The sequence below is a fragment of the Oncorhynchus nerka genome, linkage group LG3 (assembly GCF_034236695.1).
Source record: "Oncorhynchus nerka isolate Pitt River linkage group LG3, Oner_Uvic_2.0, whole genome shotgun sequence".
NCBI classification, from domain to species: domain Eukaryota; kingdom Metazoa; phylum Chordata; class Actinopteri; order Salmoniformes; family Salmonidae; genus Oncorhynchus; species Oncorhynchus nerka.
This window is the reverse complement of record NC_088398.1, coordinates 74,927,977-74,954,304: the sequence shown is the minus strand read 5'-3', so window position 1 is coordinate 74,954,304 and position 26,328 is coordinate 74,927,977. Positions and strand designations below refer to the sequence as shown.

General features: G+C 45.0%; 1 protein-coding gene across 3 annotated transcripts in view; it reads right to left on the bottom strand.

The window, feature by feature from the left end:
• Positions 1-26,328, bottom strand: part of LOC115116727 (diacylglycerol kinase eta-like) — a 143,150-nt gene that overhangs the window by 39,780 nt on the left and 77,042 nt on the right. For all 3 annotated transcript variants that reach the window (XM_065015816.1, XM_065015810.1, XM_065015819.1), the window contains 7 exons: positions 14,689-14,795; positions 14,315-14,440; positions 14,133-14,235; positions 9,957-10,119; positions 9,555-9,663; positions 6,648-6,869; positions 6,310-6,401 (listed from right to left, as the gene is read on the bottom strand). In XM_065015816.1, the coding sequence (XP_064871888.1) occupies positions 6,310-6,401; positions 6,648-6,869; positions 9,555-9,663; positions 9,957-10,119; positions 14,133-14,235; positions 14,315-14,440; positions 14,689-14,795 (922 nt within the window). The remainder of the gene's footprint in view (positions 1-6,309; positions 6,402-6,647; positions 6,870-9,554; positions 9,664-9,956; positions 10,120-14,132; positions 14,236-14,314; positions 14,441-14,688; positions 14,796-26,328) is intronic.

The following is a 26,328-nucleotide window of genomic DNA, read 5'->3' as shown; positions in this document are numbered from 1 at the left end:
GGGTCTGTTATCCCCCCACCCTAAGGCGCCCAGAGACCATTCCATTAAATAACAGTAAAGGGTCTGTTATCCCCCCACCCTAAGGCGCCCAGAGACCATTCCATTAAATAACAGTAAAGGGTCTGTTATCCCCCCACCCTAAGGCGCCCAGAGACCATTCCATTAAATAACAGTAAAGGGTCTGTTATCCCCCCACCCTAAGGCGCCCAGAGACCATTCCATTAAATAACAGTAAAGGGTCTGTTATCCCCCCACCCTAAGGCGCCCAGAGACCATTCCATTAAATAATAGTAAAGAGTCTGTTATCCCCCCACCTTTGACCCTGTTCCTCCTTGTGAGCCAAATAGCCAACTTTGCCTGAGCAAACAGAAAACACCCATTTGGCCTCTTCCTTATTGGAATACCTGTACCCCATGATAAACATCCCGACAGTAAACTCCACCACCAAGCTTTCACACAGACATTCCAACAGAGACATTAATGGCATTAACCTGGCGCACACAGAAAACACACGATGCACAGTTTCACTCATGACACAGAAAGGACTCTCCTGTCCAACTCCTGTGTCGACCCGTGCCAACCAGCCATTAGTGGCCAGGGCTCCATGTAGAACCCTCCGGAGGTCCCCTGACCTCTTTGGTACTGGGAAACTGTAGAGCCCCCTCCATCTAAAACCCACCATACTCTCCGCCCCACATACCCCCGGCCACTGATTTGACTTCACTCCTGTTAGGCTTCTAACGTTTCTCACCTTGTAAATGCAGAGGTTGTAGAGGACTTTACCTCCCACCCCCTCAAACTCCCCCAGAGTCCTGTCCTCCTTCGTGAATGGACATATACAACACTGACACCCTCAGCCAGTGATAGCCCGTCCAGAGAAAATCCACTAGCTTGCTTTGCAGGTCTGAGAGCAGGTATTGAGGATAGCCAGTTTATGCCACAGGGAAGACGCCGACCATGTTATTGATTATCAGCACCCTCCCTCTATATGACACTTGGGACAGGAGCCAGGTGGGACAGCACACTCCCTCTATATGACACTTGGGACAGGAGCCGGGTGGGACAGCACCCTCCCTCTATATGGCACTTGGGACAGGAGCCAGTCATGACACCACTGCTTGTGACAGCCCCTCCCAGTTCTTCCTGACCCACCTCTTCGAGCCCAGGTACACCCCCAAAATGTTAGGCCCTTCACAACCCCACTCCAGCACACTCCCTGCAGTCTCCTGTGTAGCAGGCCCAAAAAAGGCTCAATGGCTAGTGTATATAACTGCCCCGCTAGAGGTCATCCTTGTCTAATGCCCCGTCTCATCCAGACTGTTCTACTGAGCTCCCCTCCTACCTTGAACATAGATGACGCTCCAGCATACAACAGCTTCACACAGAACAAAAACCTTTCCCAAACATCACATTAAACAGATACTCATGGTCCACTCTATAAAAAGCCTTCATTTGATCTAGAGAGACTAGTCTAAAGTTAGAACCTTTCGACAATTCCAGTATGTTCCTGGTTAAGAACATGTTGTCCGCGATTGAGCGTCTTAGTAGACAATATGTCTGGTTCTTGTGTACTATAGAGTCCAGATCGGCAACTCATCGGCAACTCTCCTACCCTGACGCACTCACGCAATACGCAAAAGAAGCCCAGTCCAATTATTGCCCAGAATTGTTTATAAAACTCCACTGGGTTACGGGCTCTGCCAGTTCATGGGACAATGGAGGAATGTCCATTTCATCCCTCTGTGAAAGAGAGAGCTTAGGGAGTTATTTAAACAAAACCTGAGCACACACAGGATAACACAGTTATGCCCTATGCAACTCAGTATAAAACTCCACAGTCTGCTCCTGCATCTCCCCCACCACAGAGGTCACCCACCCATCAGAAAGCTGTAGACAATGCTTACCCTTGGCTTCACTGCTCTGTCTTTCCAAACCAAAGAAGAAGGAACTGGGAGCATCCATCTCTTTGAGCATGGAGAACCTAGCTCTTACAAGTGCTCCCTTTGCTTTAACCTGGAAAACACTACCCAGGTCCCTACGTAATTCAGCTAAATTAGGCCTGCATTGCATTGCCCCACCATCTCTACCTCCACTACACTGATACTATACTCGAGTTCCCCCAATACTCTCCTAGCCTCTGAGGATGAGATACTGTTGACAGAAAAGCCACATTTGTACTTTTCCCACATCCCACCATTTTGCCCCAGAGACTCATACTCCTCTCTTTGCTGCCCCCGCCTTTCCCCAAAAGTCTGGAAACCTGAGCAAAAAGTGGTATCTTGTAAGCTTTACATTAAACTTCCAATAGGATGTCTGCAGAGGATCTTATGAAATAGCCATGGTTATGGGGTGATCCGAAAAACCCATCAGGAGAAGGATAGCGCCCAACAGCCTATCTGATTCCTGGACATGTAAAATCAATCGAGTCGGGCTGCACTCACCCTAGCCCCACAGACCTTCACCAATGTATACTGTCTTGTGATGTCTAGTTCTCCAAACATCCACAAGGTCAAACTGATTAATGACGTCCCTTAACACCACCACTGAGCCTGAATGAGGCTCATCCCCATTTCTGTCTTTCGTCAAATCCATCGTACAGTTTCAGTCCCTGTCGACTACCAGCATCTCCCCAGGCGCTACCTGTGATAGTTCCTGTCTAAGACACCCAAACAGATGCCCCCTCTCTCTCCCTGTGTTAACTTCTCTAGGATAGGGGGCAGCATTCTGAATTTTGGATGAAAAGCATGCCCAAATTCAACTGCCTGCTACTCATCCCAAGAAGATAAGATATGCATGTTATTAGTAGAATTGGATAGAAACTCTGACGTTTCTAAAACTGTTTGAATCATGTCTGTGAGTTTAACAGAACTTATTTAGCATGCGAAACCCCGAGGACAAACTATTCAGATTTCTTTTTTTTGAGGTCACTCTCTTTTAAATGTATTTTCATTGGGAATCCAGATTTCTAAGGGACGTTCTTGCAGTTCCTACCGCTCCCACTGGATGTCAACAGTCTTTAGAAATTGGTTGAGGTTTTTCCTTTGTGTAATGAAGAAGTATGGCCATCCAGAACGAGGGTAACTTGAAGTGTATTGTTAGATAGAGGCGTGTGACCAGAAAGCTAGCTACAGTTTGTTTTCCTCCTGTATTGAACACAGATCATCCCGTCTTCAAGTCTATCAATTATTTATGTTAACAAATATCTGAAGTTGTATTACAAATGTAGTTTGAAATGTTTTGGCAAAGTTTACAGGTAACATTTGAGATATTTTGTAGTCACGTTGCGCAAGTTGGAACCAGTGTTTTTCTGGATCAAACACGCCAAATAAATGGACATTTTGGATACATATCGACGGAATTAATCGAACAAAGGGACCATTTGTGATGTTTATGGGACATATAGGAGTGCCAACAAAAGAAGCTCGGCAAAGTTAAGGCCTGAATTATATTTTTATTTCTGTGTTTTGTGTCGCACCTGCAGGGTTGAAATATGCTTCTCTCTCTTTGTTTACTATGGTGCTATCCTTAGATAATAGCATCGTTTGCTTTAGGCGAAAAGCCTTTTTTGAATCTGCCATGTTGGCTGGATTCACAACAAGTGTAGCTTTAATTTGGTATCTTGCATGTGTGATTTCATGAAAGTTAGATTTTTGTAGTAATAATTTAATTTGGCGCTCTGCATTTTCACTGGCTTTTGGCCAGGAGGGACGGTACACATATCCCAGAGAGGTTTTAAGCGAGCCTACCCGAAGAGTCTCCATAAGAAGTGTGAGAAAAGACAGCAAAAAAACAGAATCTGAAGGTAGACCCTTATGCACGGCTGTGACCAACTTCCTCAACCTAACACTTTTCCTGAGCGGTTATCATGCCCCTCATTTTTCATAGCGTGTTCTACTGATCTTACAAACTTTCCCGGGTCACAGAAAAAAGCTTCAAGATGAACCTTCTCCCTTAGTATCATTCAGGAACCTTGACAGTTCCATCACCGTGTCCCCTCTGCCTGAGTTGCTGTCAGCTCTGGACCAATTGAGGAGGTGTCTGAAAATAAAGCCTCTTCATCATCCTCTTCCTCACACTCACCTTCCTCCTACTCATCTCCATCTCCGATCATGACAAACTGCCTTTTCTCTCTAGTCGGGGCCTCCACCAAGCACCAGGCACTTTTACCACACCAGCTTCTCTCCTCCCACCTCCTTTCTTCTCCCCCTTTTTCATCTTCCGCTTGACACCCTCCTCCACCGCCCCTGGTCGCGTATCCTTCCCCAATATACTCTCTTCATCCACTAGCATAACCTGACTAGACACAGCCTCATCTACACCACCATCCGTAACGTGACTATACCCAGCCTCATCTACACCACCATCCATAGCATGACTAGGCCCAGCCTCTGCTGCTTGCATCTCATGGACCCCTCCACGTTGACCTCTATTTCCCCCACCGGCCCTTGTACCCTCACCTTGTCTATGGCCTTTTTGTGGGCAAAGCTATTATGCCTCAAATACCCACAGTCAAAGCAGCGTAGACTATCTGTGTTGGCAAACCCAGTGTAGAGCCACTACCCATGCCTCACTTTAAAATACACATGTAACAGTTGCTCATTGTTACTCAGAAACTTGAAAACTTGCCTCCGGAACGAAACAACATGCTTAACTTCTTGACGCTACCCATTCCTTAAGCGGGATAATTGTCATCAGCAACGCTGAAGTCAAATAATATTACAAAAAAATATTCATATTCATGAAATCACAAGTGCAATATTGCAAAACACAGCTTAGCCTTTTGTAAATCCACCTGTCGTCTCAGATTTTGAAATGATGCTTTATAGCGAAAGCAATCCAAGCGTTTGTGTAAGTTTATCGCATGATAAACATTAAGAACACTTAGCATCAGGTAGCTTGGTCACGAAAATCAGAAAAGCAATCAAATGAATTGTTTACCTTTGATGATCTTTGGATGTTTTCACTCACGAGACTCCCAGTTATACAACAAATGTTCCTTTTATTTTTATATCCAAAATACCTCCGTTTGTTTGTCGCGTTATGTTCAGAAATCCACAGGAAAGAGCGGTCACGACAACGCAGACGAAAATTCCAAATAATATCCATAATGTCTACAGAAACATGTCAAACATTTTTTATAATCAATCCTCAGGTTGTTTTTAAAATATATATTTAATAATATATCAACCGGGAGTGTCGGTTTTTCAATAGGACAGGGAGAAACAATGGCCGCTTTACTCTGTTGCGCAAAACTCACTCTGAGAGCCCCCACCTATCCACTTACGCAATGTGATCTTCCTCGCTCATTCTTCAATATAAAAGCCTGAAACTATGTCTAAAGACTGTTGACATCTTAGGGAAGCCATAGAAAAAAGAATCTGGTTGATATCCCTTTAAATGGAGGATAGGCTTGCATAGGAACAGATCGGTTTCAAAATAAGAGGCACTTCCTGATTGGATTTTCCTCAGGTTTTCGCCTGCAATATCAGTTCTGTTATACTCACAGACAATATTTTGACAGTTTTGGAAACTGTAGAGTGTTTTCTATCCTAATCTAACAATTATATGCATATTCTAGTTTCTGGGGCTGAGAAATAGGCAGTTTCAAATGGGTACATTTTTTTGCCAAAAACTAAAATACTGCCCCCTACACGCAAAGGTTAACGGCATCTGCCTGAAAACCTGCCGACAGTACATGAAAACCGCTTGCAAACTTACCAAACCGACTCAATTCTTTTTGAATTTGATCATTCGTAATAAACTGAGGCAGATTCGCAAATAACACTCTAGTCGAATGAGTCGAAAGAGGAGAAATCGGCACCAAAACATCCCTTACAAATATTCCACTAGCAATCAGCTTGCCCACCAAATTGACCCTTTTCATGAACACAACCACAGCTTTGTTCATTCTGGATGGGGAATGTATAAATTCAGCTCCTACCTGTTTGGCGACCGCGAGCAGAACCTCCTCCACCTTAACTCCATTCTAAGGATGAATCCATGCCGTAACGGCAGCCTCTACTCCTCGCTAGGCTGCGAAGCCATAGAGTACACCACACTGTTCAAGCCCTAGGAAACTAAAACTATGTCCTCTTCCTCACTATCTTTGAAAAAAAGCCAGTGGGTATCGCTGGTGTGTTAACTCTCCACCATAGAAAATAGAAATTGAAAGAAAAGACCAAGGAAATAATCAAGAAAATAGGTAAGGACAGAGCCCCTCATACGGCCTCTCAACAACAAAACACTCCCAGCATGCCCTAGAGAGAGCCATTTAGCAGCCATTTAGCAGTGTTGAGATGAGAGACTCACTTAGCAGAGGAGATGACCACAGAGTTTTGGTCAGCATTGAGGATCTTGGTGAGATGGGCAGCTACCGAGTCTTCATAGGCTGAGATCTGGAACTGAGGACACGTAGGAAGGGGATACATCATAATGACCATAACACTAAGCACAGTCAGAGGGAAACTGTTAACATTATAAATCCCCCCAAAATCCCAACGTGGCATCCAGACACTAACTCCAACTTCCTTCAAACTGCACACAGAGACATAAAAATGATATCCCATCTGACTTTGGGTAAGTAGAAAAAGGGCTTCGTTGCCACAATGTCGCACGATCCTCAAAAAATGTTTCAGATGAGTGTGTACCTGGTCATGGTCAGTGTCGTCGGGCGTGACAGGCCCGCTGTGTTTGGAAAGGATCTTAATTTCGTAGGTCATGATGCTCCAGCGGTCCAACATTTTGGTGCTGGCCCGCTCCAGTTTCTCCAGGATCTGGGGCAGCTGCGTGTCATCATCACACGACGGGCCCCAGCCCAGCACCCGCGCCAGGTCATTCCCAGTACCCAGGGGGAGAACTCCCAGCTGGCACTGGAGACAGACAGACAGACAGACAGACAGACAGACAGACAGACAGACAGACAGACAGACAGACAGACAGACAGACAGACAGACAGACAGACAGACAGAGAGAGGTGGGTGAAAGGGAGAAAGTGAGACTTTGTAGGGTAAGTGTGTGGGGGAGCTGGGAGGGGGGCTCTGTGTGTGTGAGGCAAGAAGGGCGGGGATAACTGTGTGTGTATTCATGTGTGTTTGTCTATGTATGTGTGTGTGTATTTGTGTGTGTATTTGTCTGCGTCTGTGTATTTATGTGTGTGTGTATTTATGTGTGTGCGGTTATTCATTTACGTGTGTGCGTGTATTCATGTGTGTGTATTTACATGTGTGCGTGTATTTATGTGTGTGTGTATTTATGTGTGTGTGTGTATTTATGTGTGTGTGTGTGCATTTCCGTGTGTGTGTGTGCATTTATGTGTGTGTGTGTATTTACGTGTGTGCGTGTATTTATGTGTGTGTGTGTGTGTGTGTGTATTTACGCGTGTGTGTGTATTTACGCGTGTGTGTGCATTTATGTGTGTGTGTGTATTTATGTGTGCCTGTGTATATATACAGTATGTGTGTGTGTGTGTGTGTGTGTGTGTGTGTGTGTGTATTTACGTGTGTGTGTGCATTTATGTGTGTGTGTGTGTGTGTATTCACATGTATTTATGTATGTGTGTGTATTTACGTGTGTGTGTGCATTTATGTGTGTGTGTATTCACGTGTGTGCGTGTATTTACGTGTGTGTGTGTATTTATGTGTGTGTGTGTGTGTATTTACATGTATTTATGTGTTTAGAAGCCTTCTACATTTGCACACACTGTACATAGATTTTTCTATTGTGTTATTGACTGTACTTGTTTATGTGTAACTCTGTGTTGTTGTTTTTGTCGTGTTAACTCTGTGTTAATGCTTTGCATTATCTTGGCCAGGTTGCATATATAAATGAGAACTTATTCTCAACTGGCATTCCTGGATAAATAATGGTGAAATAAAATTGTAAAAAAATGTCTATGTATTTGTAATTTTTAAAAAATGTTTACATTTGATTTCACCTTTATTTAGTTAAATAAAGGTCAAATATGTATTTTTTAAGTTGGTTACTTTGACTCCAACATTAAACGCTATATCCACAAGGGATATAATGCCTCTGAGGAAACAGAGGTTGAAGAAGCTTATCACATAGCTTTTATATTTGGGGCCATGTCCTTCAGCTTGAATTATGACATATATAAACAGTATATATATTTATTTAACCAGGTAGGCTAGTTGAGAACAAGTTCTCATTTACAACTGCGACCTGGCCAAGATAAAGCAAAGCAGTGTGACACAGACAACAACACAGAGTTACACATGGAGTAAACAATAAACAAGCCAATAACACAATAAACATGTCAATGACACAGTAGAAAAAAAGAAAGTCTATATACATTGTGTGCAAAAGGCATGAGGAGGTAGGCAATAAATAGGCCATAGGAGCGAATAAATACAATTTAGCAGATTAACACTGGAGTGATAAATGAGCAGATGATGATGTGCAAGTAGAGATACTGGTGTGCAAAAGAGCAGAAAAGTAAATAAAAACAGTATGGGGAGGAGGTAGGTAGATTGGGTGGGCGTGTATCTATGTGTGTGCATGTATTTATGTGTGTGTATTAATGGTTGTGTGTGTGTGTGTGTGTGTGTGTGTGTGTGTGCGTGTGTGTGTTTTCTTTCCAAAGCTATCAATTTCCATGCATAGTCGAGCATCTTTTCGTGACAAAATATTGCGCTTAAAACGGGCACGTCTTTTTATCCAAAAATGAAATACTGCCCCTAGAGTCTTAACAGGTTAACCCACATGACTAATGCCATACTCTGAACAGTCAGTTAACCCACATGACTAATGCCATACTCTGAACAGGCAGTTAACCCACATGACTAATGCCATACTCTGAACAGGCAGTTAACCCACATGACTAATGCCATACTCTGAACAGACAGTTAACCCACACGACTAATGCCATACTCTGAACAGGCAGTTAACCCACACGACTAATGCCATACTCTGAACAGGCAGTTAACCCACATGACTAATGCCATACTCTGAACAGGCAGTTAACCCACATGACTAATGCCATACTCTGAACAGACAGTTAACCCACGTGACTAATGCCATACTCTGAACAGACAGTTAACCCACATGACTAATGCCATACTCTGAACAGGCAGTTAACCCACATGACTAATGCCATACTCTGAACAGGCAGTTAATCCACTGTTCCTAGGCCGTCATTGAAAATAAGAATTTGTTCTTAACTGACTTGCCTAGTTAAATAAAAAAAAATAAAAAAAATACTCGGCCTTCTGCCGTAATGCCTTTAATATGGAATCATCAGTGTTCATGTACAGATATAGGTTCTGCACTGCATGAAATGCAATTGAGCTTTGTGATTTACATCATTTCACTGAAAACTCGTACTAACACATGGTTATATTAAGATTATATTATATTAATATTACACTTTTTAATATAGACCACTTTTGTCCAGTTAATAGCCATAACCACTGATCAAGCAACATTATGGACTAAATGTTCAAATCCTGCTGCTGCAGGATTATTTTGCTGAGACAATACTGGTCAAATGAAGATCCTACATCTGTAAACATACTCAGCGTGTGTATGTTGTGTCTCACCTGTTTGTGGAGGTTGAGTTTGTCTATCTCAGAGAGGACCCAGCCTACACTCCCATCCCCTCCGCACACCAGGATCCGGAAGTTATCGAACTTCTGGAAGAGACGCAGCCTGGAACACACAGAGGAATGGTCATAGTGTCACAGTAAAGCGTTCTATCTGTGTTCTGGCCCAATTAGGTTACCAACCAGGGACCCTCTGCACTCAACACTAGTCACCCACCAAACAGCCTTCTAATCAACCGCACTACCAATACCATGGTCTGGTTTGAGCCACAGACACTGTCTACTTCTTGGTCTCAGGAAGGGTTCATTCACAAGCACAATGAATGCTACTAGTGCACAGCTAACCAGCTAGCGATGTCACATGGTCTCCATTAGCAGGAGCAAACCAAGCTGGCTCACCCTAGATGTGGTCCTCCGTTGACCAGGTCAAACACCTGAGCAGGGTTGAGGAGCTGCTTGAAACGTCGGAGGAATTTAACCCCTTGGTTGTCTCCGCTCTTGGAATTGACAAAGACCAGAAGAGGACTGGCGCAGGACGGGGGACAGGTGGCCTTCCAGAAGCCTGAACACAAAAACACAAAATAACAGCTATTACATTAATTAACTAATTAATTAATGGATGGATGGATTAGTGAAGGAATTGATGGATGGATGGATGGATGGATGGATGGATGGATGGATGGACCTGTGCTCAAATATTAACAGTACTAGCCCATTATAGTACACATTTTTATTTTTTTTATTGCAACCCTATTATAGTTCAAAATGATCTGATAACTGGAACTATTGTAGATAGAAATAGACAGGTCATCAGAATCGGTTAAACGTAGAACTGTTCATCTCTAGCACATGTATCACTTCGTTTATCACCATCACTGTCGAACCGAAGAAAAGATGTGTTAACAATGCCAGTATCTAGACTCTGATTCCTGTCAAAGTGACTAATGGGAAGAGATGTGAGAAGATGGACAGGTGAAAAGAAGAGAGAGATTCTGCTGTCTGCTAGCTTCTGTACTGGGAGTGTCTGTACTGGTAATGTATCAAAATGCCCACACACTGCTACATCATTAAAGCATCAACGTGTGTGTTTAGGCATCGTCAAACTGAGTCAGGTTGGGCACATGTATGTGGCATGTGTAGTATTAGCACACATTCTAAGCGGGAACACACTGCAGAATACAAGCCTTTATAGGATGCATCATACAGCACATTCATACGCTTGTACATTATGTCAACATTACTCTGTGTGAGAAGGCTCTAAGTTTGTGTGGGTGTGTGAGAGAGAGAGAGAGAGAGAGAGAGAGACAGAGAGAGACAGAGTGTGTGTGTGTGTGTGTGTAGGGAAGGGATGGTGACATTCCCCTTGGGCCCTGTCCTCCACACTCTCATTGTCTCGTTCTTCTCTCCGCTCCCTCTTTTTTTCTGTCATTATTTTCTCCTCCATCCTCCACATCTCGTTGCCTCTTCTCTCTCTATCCCCCTCTCTCTCTCTCTCTCGCCCTGTCTTTCTCTCTCTCTCCTCTTTCTATCCCTGCTCCCTTTAATCCCCCTCTCCATCCTCCACATCTCGTTGCCTCTCTTCTCTCTCTATCCCCCCCCTCTCTCTCTCTCTCTCTCTGTCTCTCTCTCTCTCTCTCTCGCCCTGTCTTTCTCTCTCTCTCTCTCCTCTTTCTATCCCTGCTCCCTTTAATCCCTCTCTCCATCCTCCACATCTCGTTGCCTTTGTCTTCTCTCTCTATCCCCCTGTATTTCTCTCTTCTCTCTCTATCTCTCTGTCTCCGTCTCTCTCTCTCTCTCGCTCTCTCACCTTCTCTCTTTCTCTCTCTCTCTCTCTCTGTCTCTCTATCCCCACTCTCTCTCTCTCTCTCTCTCACCTTCTCTTTCTCTGATCTTGTCAGCAGCGGAGCAGAGATGGGAGAGATGGAGAGGGGGAAGTGGAGGGGGAAAGAGATGGGAAAGAGGGAGGAGGAGATGAAAGTCACAACGTTCCAGCACGTGCCACAGTCCGCCAGCTGCCAATTAGATTAGAGCTCTCTCAAGCCTGTACTGGGGAAGGGGCAATCCTGGCACGAAGGGGGAGGGGCGGATGGACAGGGGAGCTTGAGAGAATGGAAGAGAGTGAGAGAAATATATTTAGAAGACAGAGGAGAGGAAAATATGGAGAGGGAGAGACATGGGGAGAGAAGGGAGGGAGACATGGGGAGATATGGAGAGAAAGAGGGGAGGGAACAGAGAGAGAGTGGGGGGAGTAGAGGGAGTAGTACCGTTTTCCTAGCTCAAACTCCTCTCAAAACACCATGATTGTGTAATAAAGCCATGGAAAGTAATGCATCTATCCTGAAATCTGGTGTCTGGATGGTGTTGGATTGTAAACCCAATGTAAGTCATACACAGAAAGTGTTTGACAACAGAAAAGAGGTACTCTGTAAACACCCAAAGTGGTTCTTCAATATTAATATTATTGTTTATAAGGGAGGTGTGAAAACACACTGTGGGGATTATGTAAAAGGCAGCATCAGAAGAGTCTCTCATACATTCAATGATTAAAAGATGCAAATGGTTTACGGCATAAATATTGACACGTTTCTGTGGATTTTTGTTGTTGTTTGAAATACACCCCAAAAAAGTTTTCTCCACTTTATTTAGAAAGATTTGTGCGAATATGACTGACTGGTGTCTTTAAAGACTCTCAATGGTCAACACAAAGCATCAGCGATCCAGGGTTTATACATGTCATTGGTTACAACCAGGTTTGGTCACAAGAAAGAGCCATCGATTTGGGACGTTTGAAAGGGTCCCGAGGACGTGGATATTTGCCTGCGTCGGCGCTCACAACAGAGAAGAAAATACAATAGCACAGCACTGGGCTCAAACTCACCAGACTCTGAGCCAGAGAACACTGCTTAGACCACCGCACCATCGCAGTTCACCGTTTTCATGCAAGTGTAACAGTATAACTTTAGACCGTCCCCTCGCCCATACCCGGGCGCAAACCAGGGACCCTCTGCACACATCAACAACAGTCACCCACGAAGCATCGTTACCCATCCCTCCACAAAAGCCGCGGCATTTGCAGAGCAAGGGGGAACCACTACTTCAAGGTCTCAGAGCAAGTGACGTCACCGATTGAAACGCTATTTAGCGCGCACCACCGATAACTAAGCTAGCCGTTTCACATCCGTTACACAAGCAGGGAGAGTACTTGATGATACTTAATGGAAACAGCCTTATTAACCCTGTAACCACGTGGAATTAACCCTGTAACCATGAGGAATTAACCCTGTAACTACGTGGAATTAACCCTGTAACCATGAGGAATTAACCCTGTAACCATGAGGAATTAACCCTGTAACCACGAGGGAATTAACCCTGTAACCACGAGGAATTAACCCTGTAACCACACGGAATTAACCCCTTAACCACGTGGAATTAACCCTGTAACCATGTGGAATTAACCCTGTAACCATGTGGAATTAACCCTGTAACCACACATTAAATGAACCCTTTAACCATGTGGATTTAACCCTGTAACCATGTGGAATTAACCCTGCAACTATGTGGAATTAACCCTGTAACCATGTGGTATTAACCTTGTAACCATGTGGTATTAACTCTGTAACCATGTGGAATTAACCCTGTAACCATGTGGAATTAACCCTGTAACCACACATTAAATGAACCCTTTAACCATGTGGATTTAACCCTGTAACCATGTGGAATTAACCCTGCAACTATGTGGAATTAACCCTGTAACCATGTGGTATTAACCCTGTAACCATGTGGAATTAACCCTGTAACCATGTGGAATTAACCCTGTAACCATGTGGAATTAACCCTGTAACCATGTGGAATTAACCCTGTAACCATGTGGAATTAACCCTGTAACCATGTGGAATTAACCCTGTAACCATGTGGAATAACCCTGTAACCATGTGGAATTAACCCTGTAACCACACAAAATGAATGAGTCGATTCCAAAGTGAAACTATGATATGAGGTTGGTTACATCACACCATGTCATGTTTCAGAACACCTCAGGATAACGTGTTTCAGTACTCCAGCAAAGTGAAGGTTGTCTCCTTCAAGTTTTTGGTGTTACAAAACACTTCATTTTAACAGTGTAGTTAGTGTGAACCAGACTACTAGTTAGCCGACACAATCAGCCTCTCCCCTACTCTGTTTGCGTGTGTGTGCGTGAGAGAGCGTGTGTGTGTGTGTGTGTGTGTGTGTGTGTGTGTGTGTGTGCGTGCGTGTGTGTGTGCGTGCTTGCGTGTGTGTTTGCTCCAGCCTGAAATAGCTCTTTTATACACCTGTTAATAAAACACCCACTCACAATTTCCTGGCACACACAAGCATACACACACACACACACACACACACACACACACACACACACACACACACACACACACACACACACACACACACACACGGGTGGGAGGAAACAAGTTGTGTGTGGGTGTGTGTGCGTGTGTGTGTTTGTGTGTGTGCGTACATGTGTGTGTATGTGTGTGTATGTGCGTATGTGCGTGTGTTTGTGCGTGTGTGCGTACGTGTGTGTGTGTGTGTGTGTACCGTCAGAGTCGATACTGTTGAGGGCAGTAGGAGGGATGACAGAGACTTTACACTGGCCCAGCGGACATTTCCTGGGGTACAGGTCCATACACACTGTGTGTACCTAGAATAACACAGAGAGATGGTATTACTACACACACACACACACACACACACACACACACACACACACACACACACACCATGGCTTTGCACCAGAGACAGCGCCAGTCCTGCAGTCGGAGCACGCTGCCACAGGTCTTGTCACACACAGCACACTTGGCACTAACAGGCAGGTTTCCCTCCAGCCACTGGTGGGGCATGGCGATCTACAGGACAGAGATGACAGAGAGTCAGTCAGGTACAACATACAGTAGTATATCACTATAGAAATATATGATTACATTTTCTACCTTCTTACTCTATCCTTCGCTCACACACAGATACACACATACACAAGCATTTGAGTCATTTAGCAGACACTCAGATTCTCCAGAGCAACTGACAGGACCGGGTGCATATATTTTGCACACACACACACACACACACACACATACACACACACACACACAGTTACCCCATCCTCGTCCTCGATGATGTCTTTGCCTATAGAGGCCAGTGTGGTCCATTTGCAGTTGTTGGTGGCCCTGACGGCACACCGCTTGTGAGCTTTGAATTTACACACTGGAAGACAAAACAACAACAGCAAAAACACCTGGTTAGTCAACAACAACAACAACAACAACAACAACGTGGTGCATCATGCTCTACATTCCAGTGAGCGAAGCTGGTGAGAGAGGTTTCACCCCAGAATGAAACACAGCCTGATAAACAGAGAGCTGTTCGGTGATGGGTGAGTTACTAGCCACACACACTGTTTTCCATTCCCCAGCTCTAGCACGGCCTGAAGAGTGAGTCTAAAGGCGCAGCGAGAGCGCTAACTGTTCCGGTGGCTGAGCTTCATCCTAAGCCTGCTCTGTCAGACTCTCTGCCATTCTGCCTAAGGCCTGGGTGTAACAGACAGAGGGAAGACAGCCCTAGAGGACCAGAGCCAATCCACTTACCTCTATTTTCTACCATAACCAAATGTGTGTGTGTGTGTGTGTGTGTGTGTGTGTGTGTGTGTGTGTGTGTGTGTGTGTGTGTGTGTGTGTGTGTGTGTGTGTGTGTGCAGTATACACCGATACTGTCCTAGACTAGAGGATTACGGTGTTAAAGCCCTAGCTAATCCCTCTGCAACCACCATCAAGTTAACACACCACCATCAGGTTAACACACCGATCACTCTGCAACCACCATCAGGTTAACACACTGATCACTCTGCAACCACCATCAGGTTAACACACTGATCACTCTGCAACCACCATCAGGTTAACACACTGATCACTCTGCAACCACCATCAGGTTAACACACTGATCACTCTGCAACCACCATCAGGTTAACACACTGATCACTCTGAAACCACCACCAGGTTAACACAGTGATCACTCTGCAACCACCATCAGGTTAACACACCACCATCAGGTTAACACACTGATCACTCTGAAACCACCATCAGGTTAACACACCACCATCAGGTTAACACACTGATCACTCTGCAACCACCATCAGGTTAACACACGGATCACTCTGCAACCACCATCAGGTTAACACACTGATCACTCTGCAACCACCATCAGGTTAACACACCACCATCAGGTTAACACACAGATCACTCTGCAAATACCATCAGGTTAACACACTGATCACTCTGCAACCACCATCAGGTTAACACACCACCATCAGGTTAACACACTGATCACTCTGCAACCACTATCAGGTTAACACACTGATCACTCTGCAAATACCATCAGGTTAACACACCACCATCAGGTTAACACACTGATCACTCTGCAACCACCATCAGGTTAACACACTGATCACTCTGCAACCACCATCAGGTTAACACACTGATCACTCTGCAACCACCATCAGGTTAACACACTGATCACTCTGCAGCCACCATCAGGTTAACACACCACCATCAGGTTAACACACCACCATCAGGTTAACACACTGATCACTCTGCAACCACCATCAGGTTAACACACTGATCACTCTGCAACCACCATCAGGTTAACACACTGATCACTCTGCAACCACCATCAGGTTAACACACTGATCACTCTGCAAACACCATCAGGTTAACACACTGATCACTCTGCAACCACCATCAGGTTAACACACTGATCACTCTGCAGCCACCATCAGGTTAACACACCACCATCAGGTTAACACACCACCATCAGGTTAACACACTGATCACTCTGCAACCACCATCAGGTTAACACACTGATCACTCTGCAACCACCATCAGGTTAACACACTGATCACTCTGCAACCACCATCAGGTTAACACACTGATCACTCTGCAACCACCATCAGGTTAACACACCACCATCAGGTTAACACACTGATCACTCTGCAACCACCATCAGGTTAACACACTGATCACTCTGCAACCACCTCAGGTTAACACACCACCATCAGGTTAACACACTGATCACTCTGCAACCACCATCAGGTTAACACACTGATCACTCTGCAACCACCATCCCGGTTAACACACTGATCACTCTGCAACCACCATCAGGTTAACACACTGATCACTCTGCAGCCACCATCAGGTTAACACACCACCATCAGGTTAACACACCACCATCAGGTTAACACACTGATCACTCTGCAACCACCATCAGGTTAACACACTGATCACTCTGCAACCACCATCAGGTTAACACACTGATCACTCTGCAACCACCATCAGGTTAACACACTGATCACTCTGCAACCACCATCAGGTTAACACACTGATCACTCTGCAACCACCATCAGGTTAACACACTGATCACTCTGCAGCCACCATCAGGTTAACACACCACCATCAGGTTAACACACCACCATCAGGTTAACACACTGATCACTCTGCACCATCAGGTTAACACACTGATCACTCTGCAACCACCATCAGGTTAACACACTGATCACTCTGCAACCACCATCAGGTTAACACACTGTCACCACTGAAACACCATCAGGTTAACACACTGATCACTCTGCAGCCACCATCAGGTTAACACACTGATCACTTAACACACCACCATCAGGTTACACATGTTAACACACTCTGCAACCCATCAGGTTAACACACTGATCACTCTGCAACCACCATCAGGTTAACACACATCACTCTGCAACCACCATCAGGTTAACACACTGATCACTCTGCAACCACCATCAGGTTAACACACTGATCACTCTGCAACCACCATCAGGTTGCATCACCACCATCAGGTTAACACACTGATCACTCTGCAACCACCATCAGGTTAACACACTGATCACTCTGCAACCACCATCAGGTTAACACACCACCATCAGGTTAACACACTGATCACTCTGCAACCACCATCAGGTTAACACACTGATCACTCTGCAACCACCATCAGGTTAACACACCACCATCAGGTTAACACACTGATCACTCTGCAACCACCATCAGGTTAACACACTGATCACTCTGCAACCACCATCAGGTTAACACACTGATCACTCTGCAACCACCATCAGGTTAACAGATCACTCTGCAAACCACCATCAGGTTAACACACTGATCACTCTGCAACCACCATCAGGTTAACACACTGATCACTCTGCAACCACCATCAGGTTAACACACTGATCACTCTGCAACCACCATCAGGTTAACACACTGATCACTCTGCAACCACCATCAGGTTAACACACTGATCACTCTGCAGCCACCATCAGGTTAACACCACTGATAACACACTGATCACTCTGTGTGCAACCACCATCAGGTTAACACACTGATCACTCTGCAACCACCATCAGGTTAACACACGGATCACTCTGCAACCACCATCAGGTTAACACCCCACCATCAGGTTAACACACTGATCACTCTGCAGCCACCATCAGGTTAACACCCCACCATCAGGTTAACACACTGATCACTCTGCAACCACCATCAGGTTAACACACTGATCACTCTGCAACCACCATCAGGTTAACACACTGATCACTCTGCAACCACCATTAGGATAACACACTGATCACTCTGCAACCACCATCAGGTTAACACACTGATCACTCTGCAACCACCATCAGGTTAACACACTGATCACTCTGCAGCCACCATCAGGTTAACACACTGATCACTCTGCAACCACCATCAGGTTAACACACTGATCACTCTGCAGCCACCATCAGGTTAACACACCACCATCAGGTTAACACACTGATCACTCTGCAACCACCATCAGGTTAACACACTGATCACTCTGCAACCACCATCAGGTTAACACACGGATCACTCTGCAACCACCATCAGGTTAACACCCCACCATCAGGTTAACACACTGATCACTCTGCAGCCACCATCAGGTTAACACCCCACCATCAGGTTAACACACTGATCACTCTGCAACCACCATCAGGTTAACACACTGATCACTCTGCAACCACCATCAGGTTAACACACTGATCACTCTGCAACCACCATCAGGTTAACACACTGATCACTCTGCAACCACCATCAGGTTAACACACTGATCACTCTGCAAACACCATCAGGTTAACACACTGATCACTCTGCAACCACCATCAGGTTAACACACTGATCACTCTGCAGCCACCATCAGGTTAACACACCACCATCAGGTTAACACACCACCATCAGGTTAACACACTGATCACTCTGCAACCACCATCAGGTTAACACACTGATCACTCTGCAACCACCATCAGGTTAACACACTGATCACTCTGCAACCACCATCAGGTTAACACACTGATCACTCTGCAACCACCATCAGGTTAACACACTGATCACTCTGCAACCACCATCAGGTTAACACACCACCATCAGGTTAACACACTGATCACTCTGCAACCACCATCAGGTTAACACACTGATCACTCTGCAACCACCATCAGGTTAACACACCACCATCAGGTTAACACACTGATCACTCTGCAACCACCATCAGGTTAACACACTGATCACTCTGCAACCACCATCAGGTTAACACACTGATCACTCTGCAACCACCATCAGGTTAACACACTGATCACTCTGCAACCACCATCAGGTTAACACACTGATCACTCTGCAACCACCATCAGGTTAACACACCACCATCAGGTTAACACACTGATCACTCTGCAACCACCATCAGGTTAACACACTGATCACTCTGCAACCACCATCAGGTTAACACACTGATCACTCTGCAACCACCATCAGGTTAACACACTGATCACTCTGCAGCCACCATCAGGTTAACACACCACCATCAGGTTAACACACTGATCACTCTGCAACCACCATCAGGTTAACACACTGATCACTCTGCAACCACCATCAGGTTAACACACGGATCACTCTGCAACCACCATCAGGTTAACACCCCACCATCAGGTTAACACACTGATCACTCTGCAGCCACCATCAGGTTAACACCCCACCATCAGGTTAACACACTGATCACTCTGCAACCACCATCAGGTTAACACACTGATCACTCTGCAACCACCATCAGGTTAACACACTGATCACTCTGCAACCACCATCAGGTTAACACACTGATCACTGCAACCACCATCAGGTTAACACACTGATCACTCTGCAACCACCATCAGGTTAACACACTGATCACTCTGCAGCCACCATCAGGTTAACACACTGATCACTCTGCAACCACCATCAGGTTAACACACTGATCACTCTGCAGCCACCATCAGGTTAACACACCACCATCAGGTTAACACACTGATCACTCTGCAACCACCATCAGGTTACTGATCACTCTGCAACCACCATCAGGTTAACACACGGATCACTCTGCAACCACCATCAGGTTAACACCCCACCATCAGGTTAACACACTGATCACTCTGCAGCCACCATCAGGTTAACACCCCACCATCAGGTTAACACACTGATCACTCTGCAACCACCATCAGGTTAACACACTGATCACTCTGCAACCACCATCAGGTTAACACACTGATCACTCTGCAACCACCATCAGGTTAACACACTGATCACTCTGCAACCACCATCAGGTTAACACACTGATCACTCTGCAACCACCATCAGGTTAACACACTGATCACTCTGCAACCACCATCAGGTTAACACACTGATCACTCTGCAACCACCATCAGGTTAACACACTGATACTGTTACACTACCAGGGTTGTACTTTATTTGATCTTTTAGCAGGGAAACCAATACCAATGAATTAATCAAGCAGCTTTTTTTTGGGGGTTAAAATAGCCCACAATGGATCAATGGTGTTGAAATCATTCATTTAAGTACCAGAGAGTGCCTATTGTAACCTCACGACCAAATAAGGCACATTTTAGAATTCACTGCATTTAAATACATCTCCACTGGCATAATAGGGAATGGAAGTGTCAGAGGCATGGAGCATGTAGTCTGGATCCCTGTCACAGGCCCCCAGGCCGCTCAAAACAATGAGCTGAGAGAGACTGTAACCCACTGTAACCTCTGCATATATACAGTACAGTCTATATATGACGGCCGACCGGTCAGGCACTTATTGTGAGTGGCTTTGCATAAGAATGAACTAAAATGTAAATGCAGAAGGAATACTTGATATCTGGCCACTGGTGGAGTGTGTGTCCATAATGTATATTCATTATAGATGAGGAGGCACTTAACAACCAAACATGAAAAATGACTGGACTTGGAAAGTTCCATTGTCGAAAACAACACTCAGATGAGGACACACGCACACGTACAGGCACGTACTGACACACAAACACACACACACACACACACACACACACACCGGGAAATCAAGACTAATTGGCCAGCGCCACTCCTTGCCATTGGCAGACAGTGATAAACAGTATTGTGTTCTCTTAATGTTACTAAATGTTGACTAAATGTTCACTAACAGGATTTAGAGTTACATTAGGGAAACATCGATTGCAGACGGATATGAGATGTTTTTTTGTCATAGAGATCAGTTCCGTGGTTTCAGACTGTTTGTAGCCAGAGGATAGCTGGTGTGTGTGGGGCACTCATCAATCCCTATTGATCGTCCGGAGCAGGAAATCAAAGTGAAACAGAAGCATCTCTGATTGCTGTGAAACTGTCTGTCTAGCTGTTCTCACCACTTAAAGCCTCTCTTTCTCATTCTTTTGTTTCTCTGTGTTTCATCATTTGTCTTCAATTCACTGAATGTGCATTCGGTAAGTATTGAGACACCACATTTGGTTACATTACAGCCTTATTCTAAAATGGATTAAGTTAAAACATTTCCTCATCAATCCACACACAATACCCCATAATGACAAAGTGGAAACAGGTTTGTAGAAATGTTTGCAAATGTATAAACAAAAAATAAAAAATAGAAATACCTTACATACATAAGTATTCAAACCCTTTGCTATGAGACTCAAAATTGAGCTCAGGTAGATCCTATTTCCTTTAATCATCCTTGAGATGTTTCTACAACTTGATTGGAGTCCACCTGTGGTAAATTCAATTGATTGGACATGATTTGGAAAGGCACACACCTGTCTATTTAAAGGTTCACACAGTTGACAGTGCATGTCAGAGCAAAAACCAAGCCATGAGGAATTGTCAGTAGAGCTCAGAGACAGGATTGTGTTGAGGCACAGATCTTGGGAAGGGTACCAAACAAGTTTTGAAGCATTGAAGGTTCCCAAGAACACAGTGGCCTCCATCATTCTTAGATAGAAGAAGTTTGGAACCACCAAGATTCTTCCTAGAGCTGTCTGCCATGCCAAACTGAGCAATCGGGGAAGAAGGGCCTTGGTCAGGGAGGTGACCAAGAACCCAATGGTCACTCTGACAGAGCTCCAGAGTTCCTCTGTGAAGATGGGAGAACCATTGAAAAAGGACAACCATCTCTGCAGCACTCTACCAATCAGGCCTTTATGGTACAGTAGTCAGACAGAAGCCACTCCTCAGGAAAAGGCACATGACAGCCAGCTTGTATTTTGCCAAAAGGACTGTCAAACATTGAGAAGAAAGATTCTATGGTCTGATGAAACCAAGATTGAACTCTTTGGCCTAAATGCCAAGCGTCCAGTCTGGAGGAAATCTGGCATCATCCCTATGGTGAAGCATGGTGGTGGCAGCGTCATGCTGTGGGGATGTTTTTCAGTAGCAGGGATTTGGAGACTAGTCAGGATCGAGGAAAAGATGAATGGAGCAAATTACAGAGAGATCCTTGACAAAAACCTGCTCCAGAATACTCAGGAATTCAGACTGGGGGCGAAGGTTCACCGTCCAACAGAACAACGACCATAAGCACACAGCTAAGACAATGCAGGAATGACTTTGGGACGGTGAATGTCTCTGAATGTCCTTGTGTGGCCCAGCCAGAGAGCGGACTTGAACCCGATCAAACATCTCTGGTGAGACCTGAAAATAGCCGTGCAGGGACGCTCCCCATCCAACCTGACAGAGCTTGAGAGGATCTGCAGAGAAGAATGGGAGAAACTCCCCAAATAAAGGTGTGCCGAGTTTGTAGCGTCATACTCAAGAACACTTGAGGCTGTATTCGCTGCCCAAGGTGCTTTAACAAAGTACTGAGTAAAGAGTCTGAATACTTATGTAAATGTGATATTTCCATTTGTGTGGGGGGGGGGATTTGCAAACATTTTGCTTTGTCATTATGGGGTATCGTGTGTAGATTGATGAGAAAAAAAACGATTTAATCAATTTTAGAATAAGGCTGTAACGTAACAAAATGTTGTAAAAGTCAAGGGGTCTGAATGCTTTCTGAATGCAATGTTTATACAAGAGTATGTGGACACCCCTTCAAATTAGTGGACTTGGCTATTTAAGCCACACACATTGCTGACAGGTGTCCAACATCGAGCACACAGCCATACAATCGCCATAGACACACATCATCAGTAGCATGGCCTTACTGAAGAGCACAGCGACTTTGAACATGGCACCGTCATAGGATGCCACCTTTCCAACAAATCAGTTCTTCAAATGTCTGCCCTGCTAGAGCTGCCCCGGTCAACTGTAAGTGCTGTTATTGTGAAGTGGAAATGTCTTGGAGCAACAATGGCTCAGCCGCGAAGTGGTAGGCCACACAAGCTCACAGAACTGGACCGCTGAGTGCTACAGCGCAGTGCTACAGTGCTACAGCACTCACTATCGAGTTGCAAACTGCCTCTGGAAACAAGAATTGTTTGTCGGGAGCTTCATGAAATGGGTTTCCATGGCCAAGCAGCCGCACACAAGCCTAAGAACACCATCTGCGATGCCAAGCGTTGGCTGGAGTGGTGTAAAGCTCGCCACCATTGGACTCTAGAGCAGTGGAAACGCATTCTCTGGAGTGATGAATCACGCTTCACCATCTGGCAGTTCAATTGACAAATCTGGGTTTGGTGGATGCCACGAGGACACTACCTGCCCCGATGCATAGTGCCAACGATTGGTGGAGGAGGAATAAAGGTCTGGGGCTGTTTTTCATGGTTTGGTCAAGGCCCCTTAGTTCTTGTGAAGGGAACTCTTAAGGCTACAGCATAGATCATTCTGTGCTTCCAACTTTTAGAGTGTTGGACTAGTAACCGAAAGGTTGCACGATTGAATCCCCGAGCTGACAAGTTAAAAATCTGTCGTTCTGCCCCTGAACAAGGCAGTTAACCCACTGTTCCTAGGCCGTTATTGAAAACAATAATTTGTTCATAACTGACTTGCCTAGTAAAATAAAGGTAAAATAAAAAATATCAATTGAAAGACAGATTGGCACATGGTCCAATGTCCCAAAAAGGAGACTAAAAGAGCCAAAGTAATGTTCATTACAAAAGCTTGCTACTACTCAGAACCAGAGCCACATGAGTACGGCAACCTATGTATCTATCCAGTTATTCTTTATTGAAGCCACAACAATGTAATCAGAATTAATTAGAAGGAGCTAATGATCGATACCCTAGACGAAGCTAATTTAATATCTGGACCTTGAAGCCAGTTTAACTTCTGATTTTCATTCTTCCACTCTAATGAAGGACTGATTTAGACCTGGGACACCAAGTCGGTACAATGAATGATCAGATAAAACAGCAGTACTCCAGACCAGACTCCCAGGATCGGATTTGAATACCCCTGCCCTAGACCCAAGACCGGATTTGGGAAACCAATGTGTTTTTTTGTAGTGGAAAACTTCCTGCAATTTTTCATACTATTCTACACATTGTGTAGATTCAAAGCTAATTTCCTACAATTCTACACATTTTGCCATGAGCAGAGAGAAAAATGTGCTATTGTTCACATCTAATGCTAAGATAACATTTAACAGTTTTCAAGCTAATCTCCTGCTATTCTACATGTGTTCTATTGAGGCTGAGAGAAATGTATACATTTTTTATGGAAATTTCCTGCAATTCTACATATTTGCCATTGCTTATGTAGCCCCCCGGGTACGAAGACCAACCCTTCTTCTGATCTGGAGAGCTACTGGGTGTATAGCCTTTGGTTTCAACACTACTCTCACTAGCTAATCAAGGTCCTGATGAGCAGCTGATTAAAACAGCAGATTCAGATGTCTGTTAGAGCAGTGCTGGAGCGAAAGTGTGCGGAAGAAGGAGGGTTGGTCCTGGTTCAGACAGTCAGGTTGCAGAGGAGACTGGAACAATGGGGGGTTGATATACTGCAGTAATGAGAGGTTGTGTCAGAGAAGGAGAGTTAGCTCTCTCTTTCTCTCCCTCCCACCCTCTGTCAAGCTCTCTCTGCCTCTCTCCCACCCCTCTCTCTCGCTCTCTGTCTAGCTCTCTCTTTCTCTCCCTCCCACCCTCTCTCAAGCTCTCTCTGCCTCTCTCCCACCCCTCTCTCTCGCTCTCTGTCTAGCTCTCTCTGCCTCTCTCTCTTGCTCTCTCCTCTCCATCTCTCTGCCTCTCTCCCACCAATCTCTCTCACTCTCTGTCTAGCTCTCTCTGCATCTCTCTCTTGCTCTCTCTCCTCTCCATCTCTCTGCCTCTCTCCCACCCCTCTCTCTCGCTCTCTGTCTAGCTCTCTCTGCCTCTCTCACCCCTCTCTCACACACACACACTGCCTCTCAATATTACAGCTATGTTTTTCCCCTAACAGTAACAAGGGCTCCTGAGTGGAGCAGCGGTCTAAGGCACTGCAGCTCAGTGCAAGAGGTGTCACTACAGCCCCTTGTTCAAATCCAGGCTGTATCACATCCGGCCATGATTGGGAGTCCCATAGGGTGGCGCACAATTGGCACAGCATCGTTTGGTTGGGGTAGGCCGTCATTGTAAATAAAAATGTATTCTTTACTGGCTTGCCTAGTAAAATAAAAAATGACAGATGGTATATGATTTGTTCCTATGTTAAATCAACACTATATTAAAACTACAGGGGCAGGTGTGGGAATGACGCAACTTGTCCACACCTCGGCTGTGAAGGAAGTGTAAGCAACGTACCAATACTATTTATGCATCAGACAACCATAATGAACACCATCTGTATATTCCTCTACTGCTAATTAGCATAGCCTGTGTGTGTGTGTGTGTGTGTGTGTGTGTGTCTACCGTAGACATTGTGAGTCTAACGTTCCACATCATCTGGAACCATTAAGCATGAATTAACACACACACTCACACACCACACACACAGCCATAAAAGCCTTTGAAGAGCCTTCAAAGAGGAAGCCCTTCATTTTAGGGCAATTAATGGGTTATCATTAGCCTTTCACAATAGGCTAGCCAGCAGAGAGGACACTACACACTAGACTAGCCAGCAGAGAGGTCACGACATATCGTAAGCTCTTCTCAACCCACACCTCACTTCTCCAGCCAATACACCAATCGCCCATCATTCAGCTCCAGCACTGCCCTACTATTCTTAATCGATCCGAATTGAAATAATATCATAAAGTGGTATTGACTGCATAGTTAAATTGAACAGTCCCCAACCCAGCTCTACTAAGAGCTCATAGTCCTACTTCCTGGATGGGTTAGCCTGGTTGTGACCTTATACTCCACAGGGAGGAAATAGAAATAAGTAAGTCTGTCCTATTCCCCATCGTACAGCCCTGTTAACACTATATCCCCCCTCCACCTCTCCAGGAATGATTCAAACTACCACGGCCCAGGAGGGACACACAGCACTAAGGAAACCACCACAGC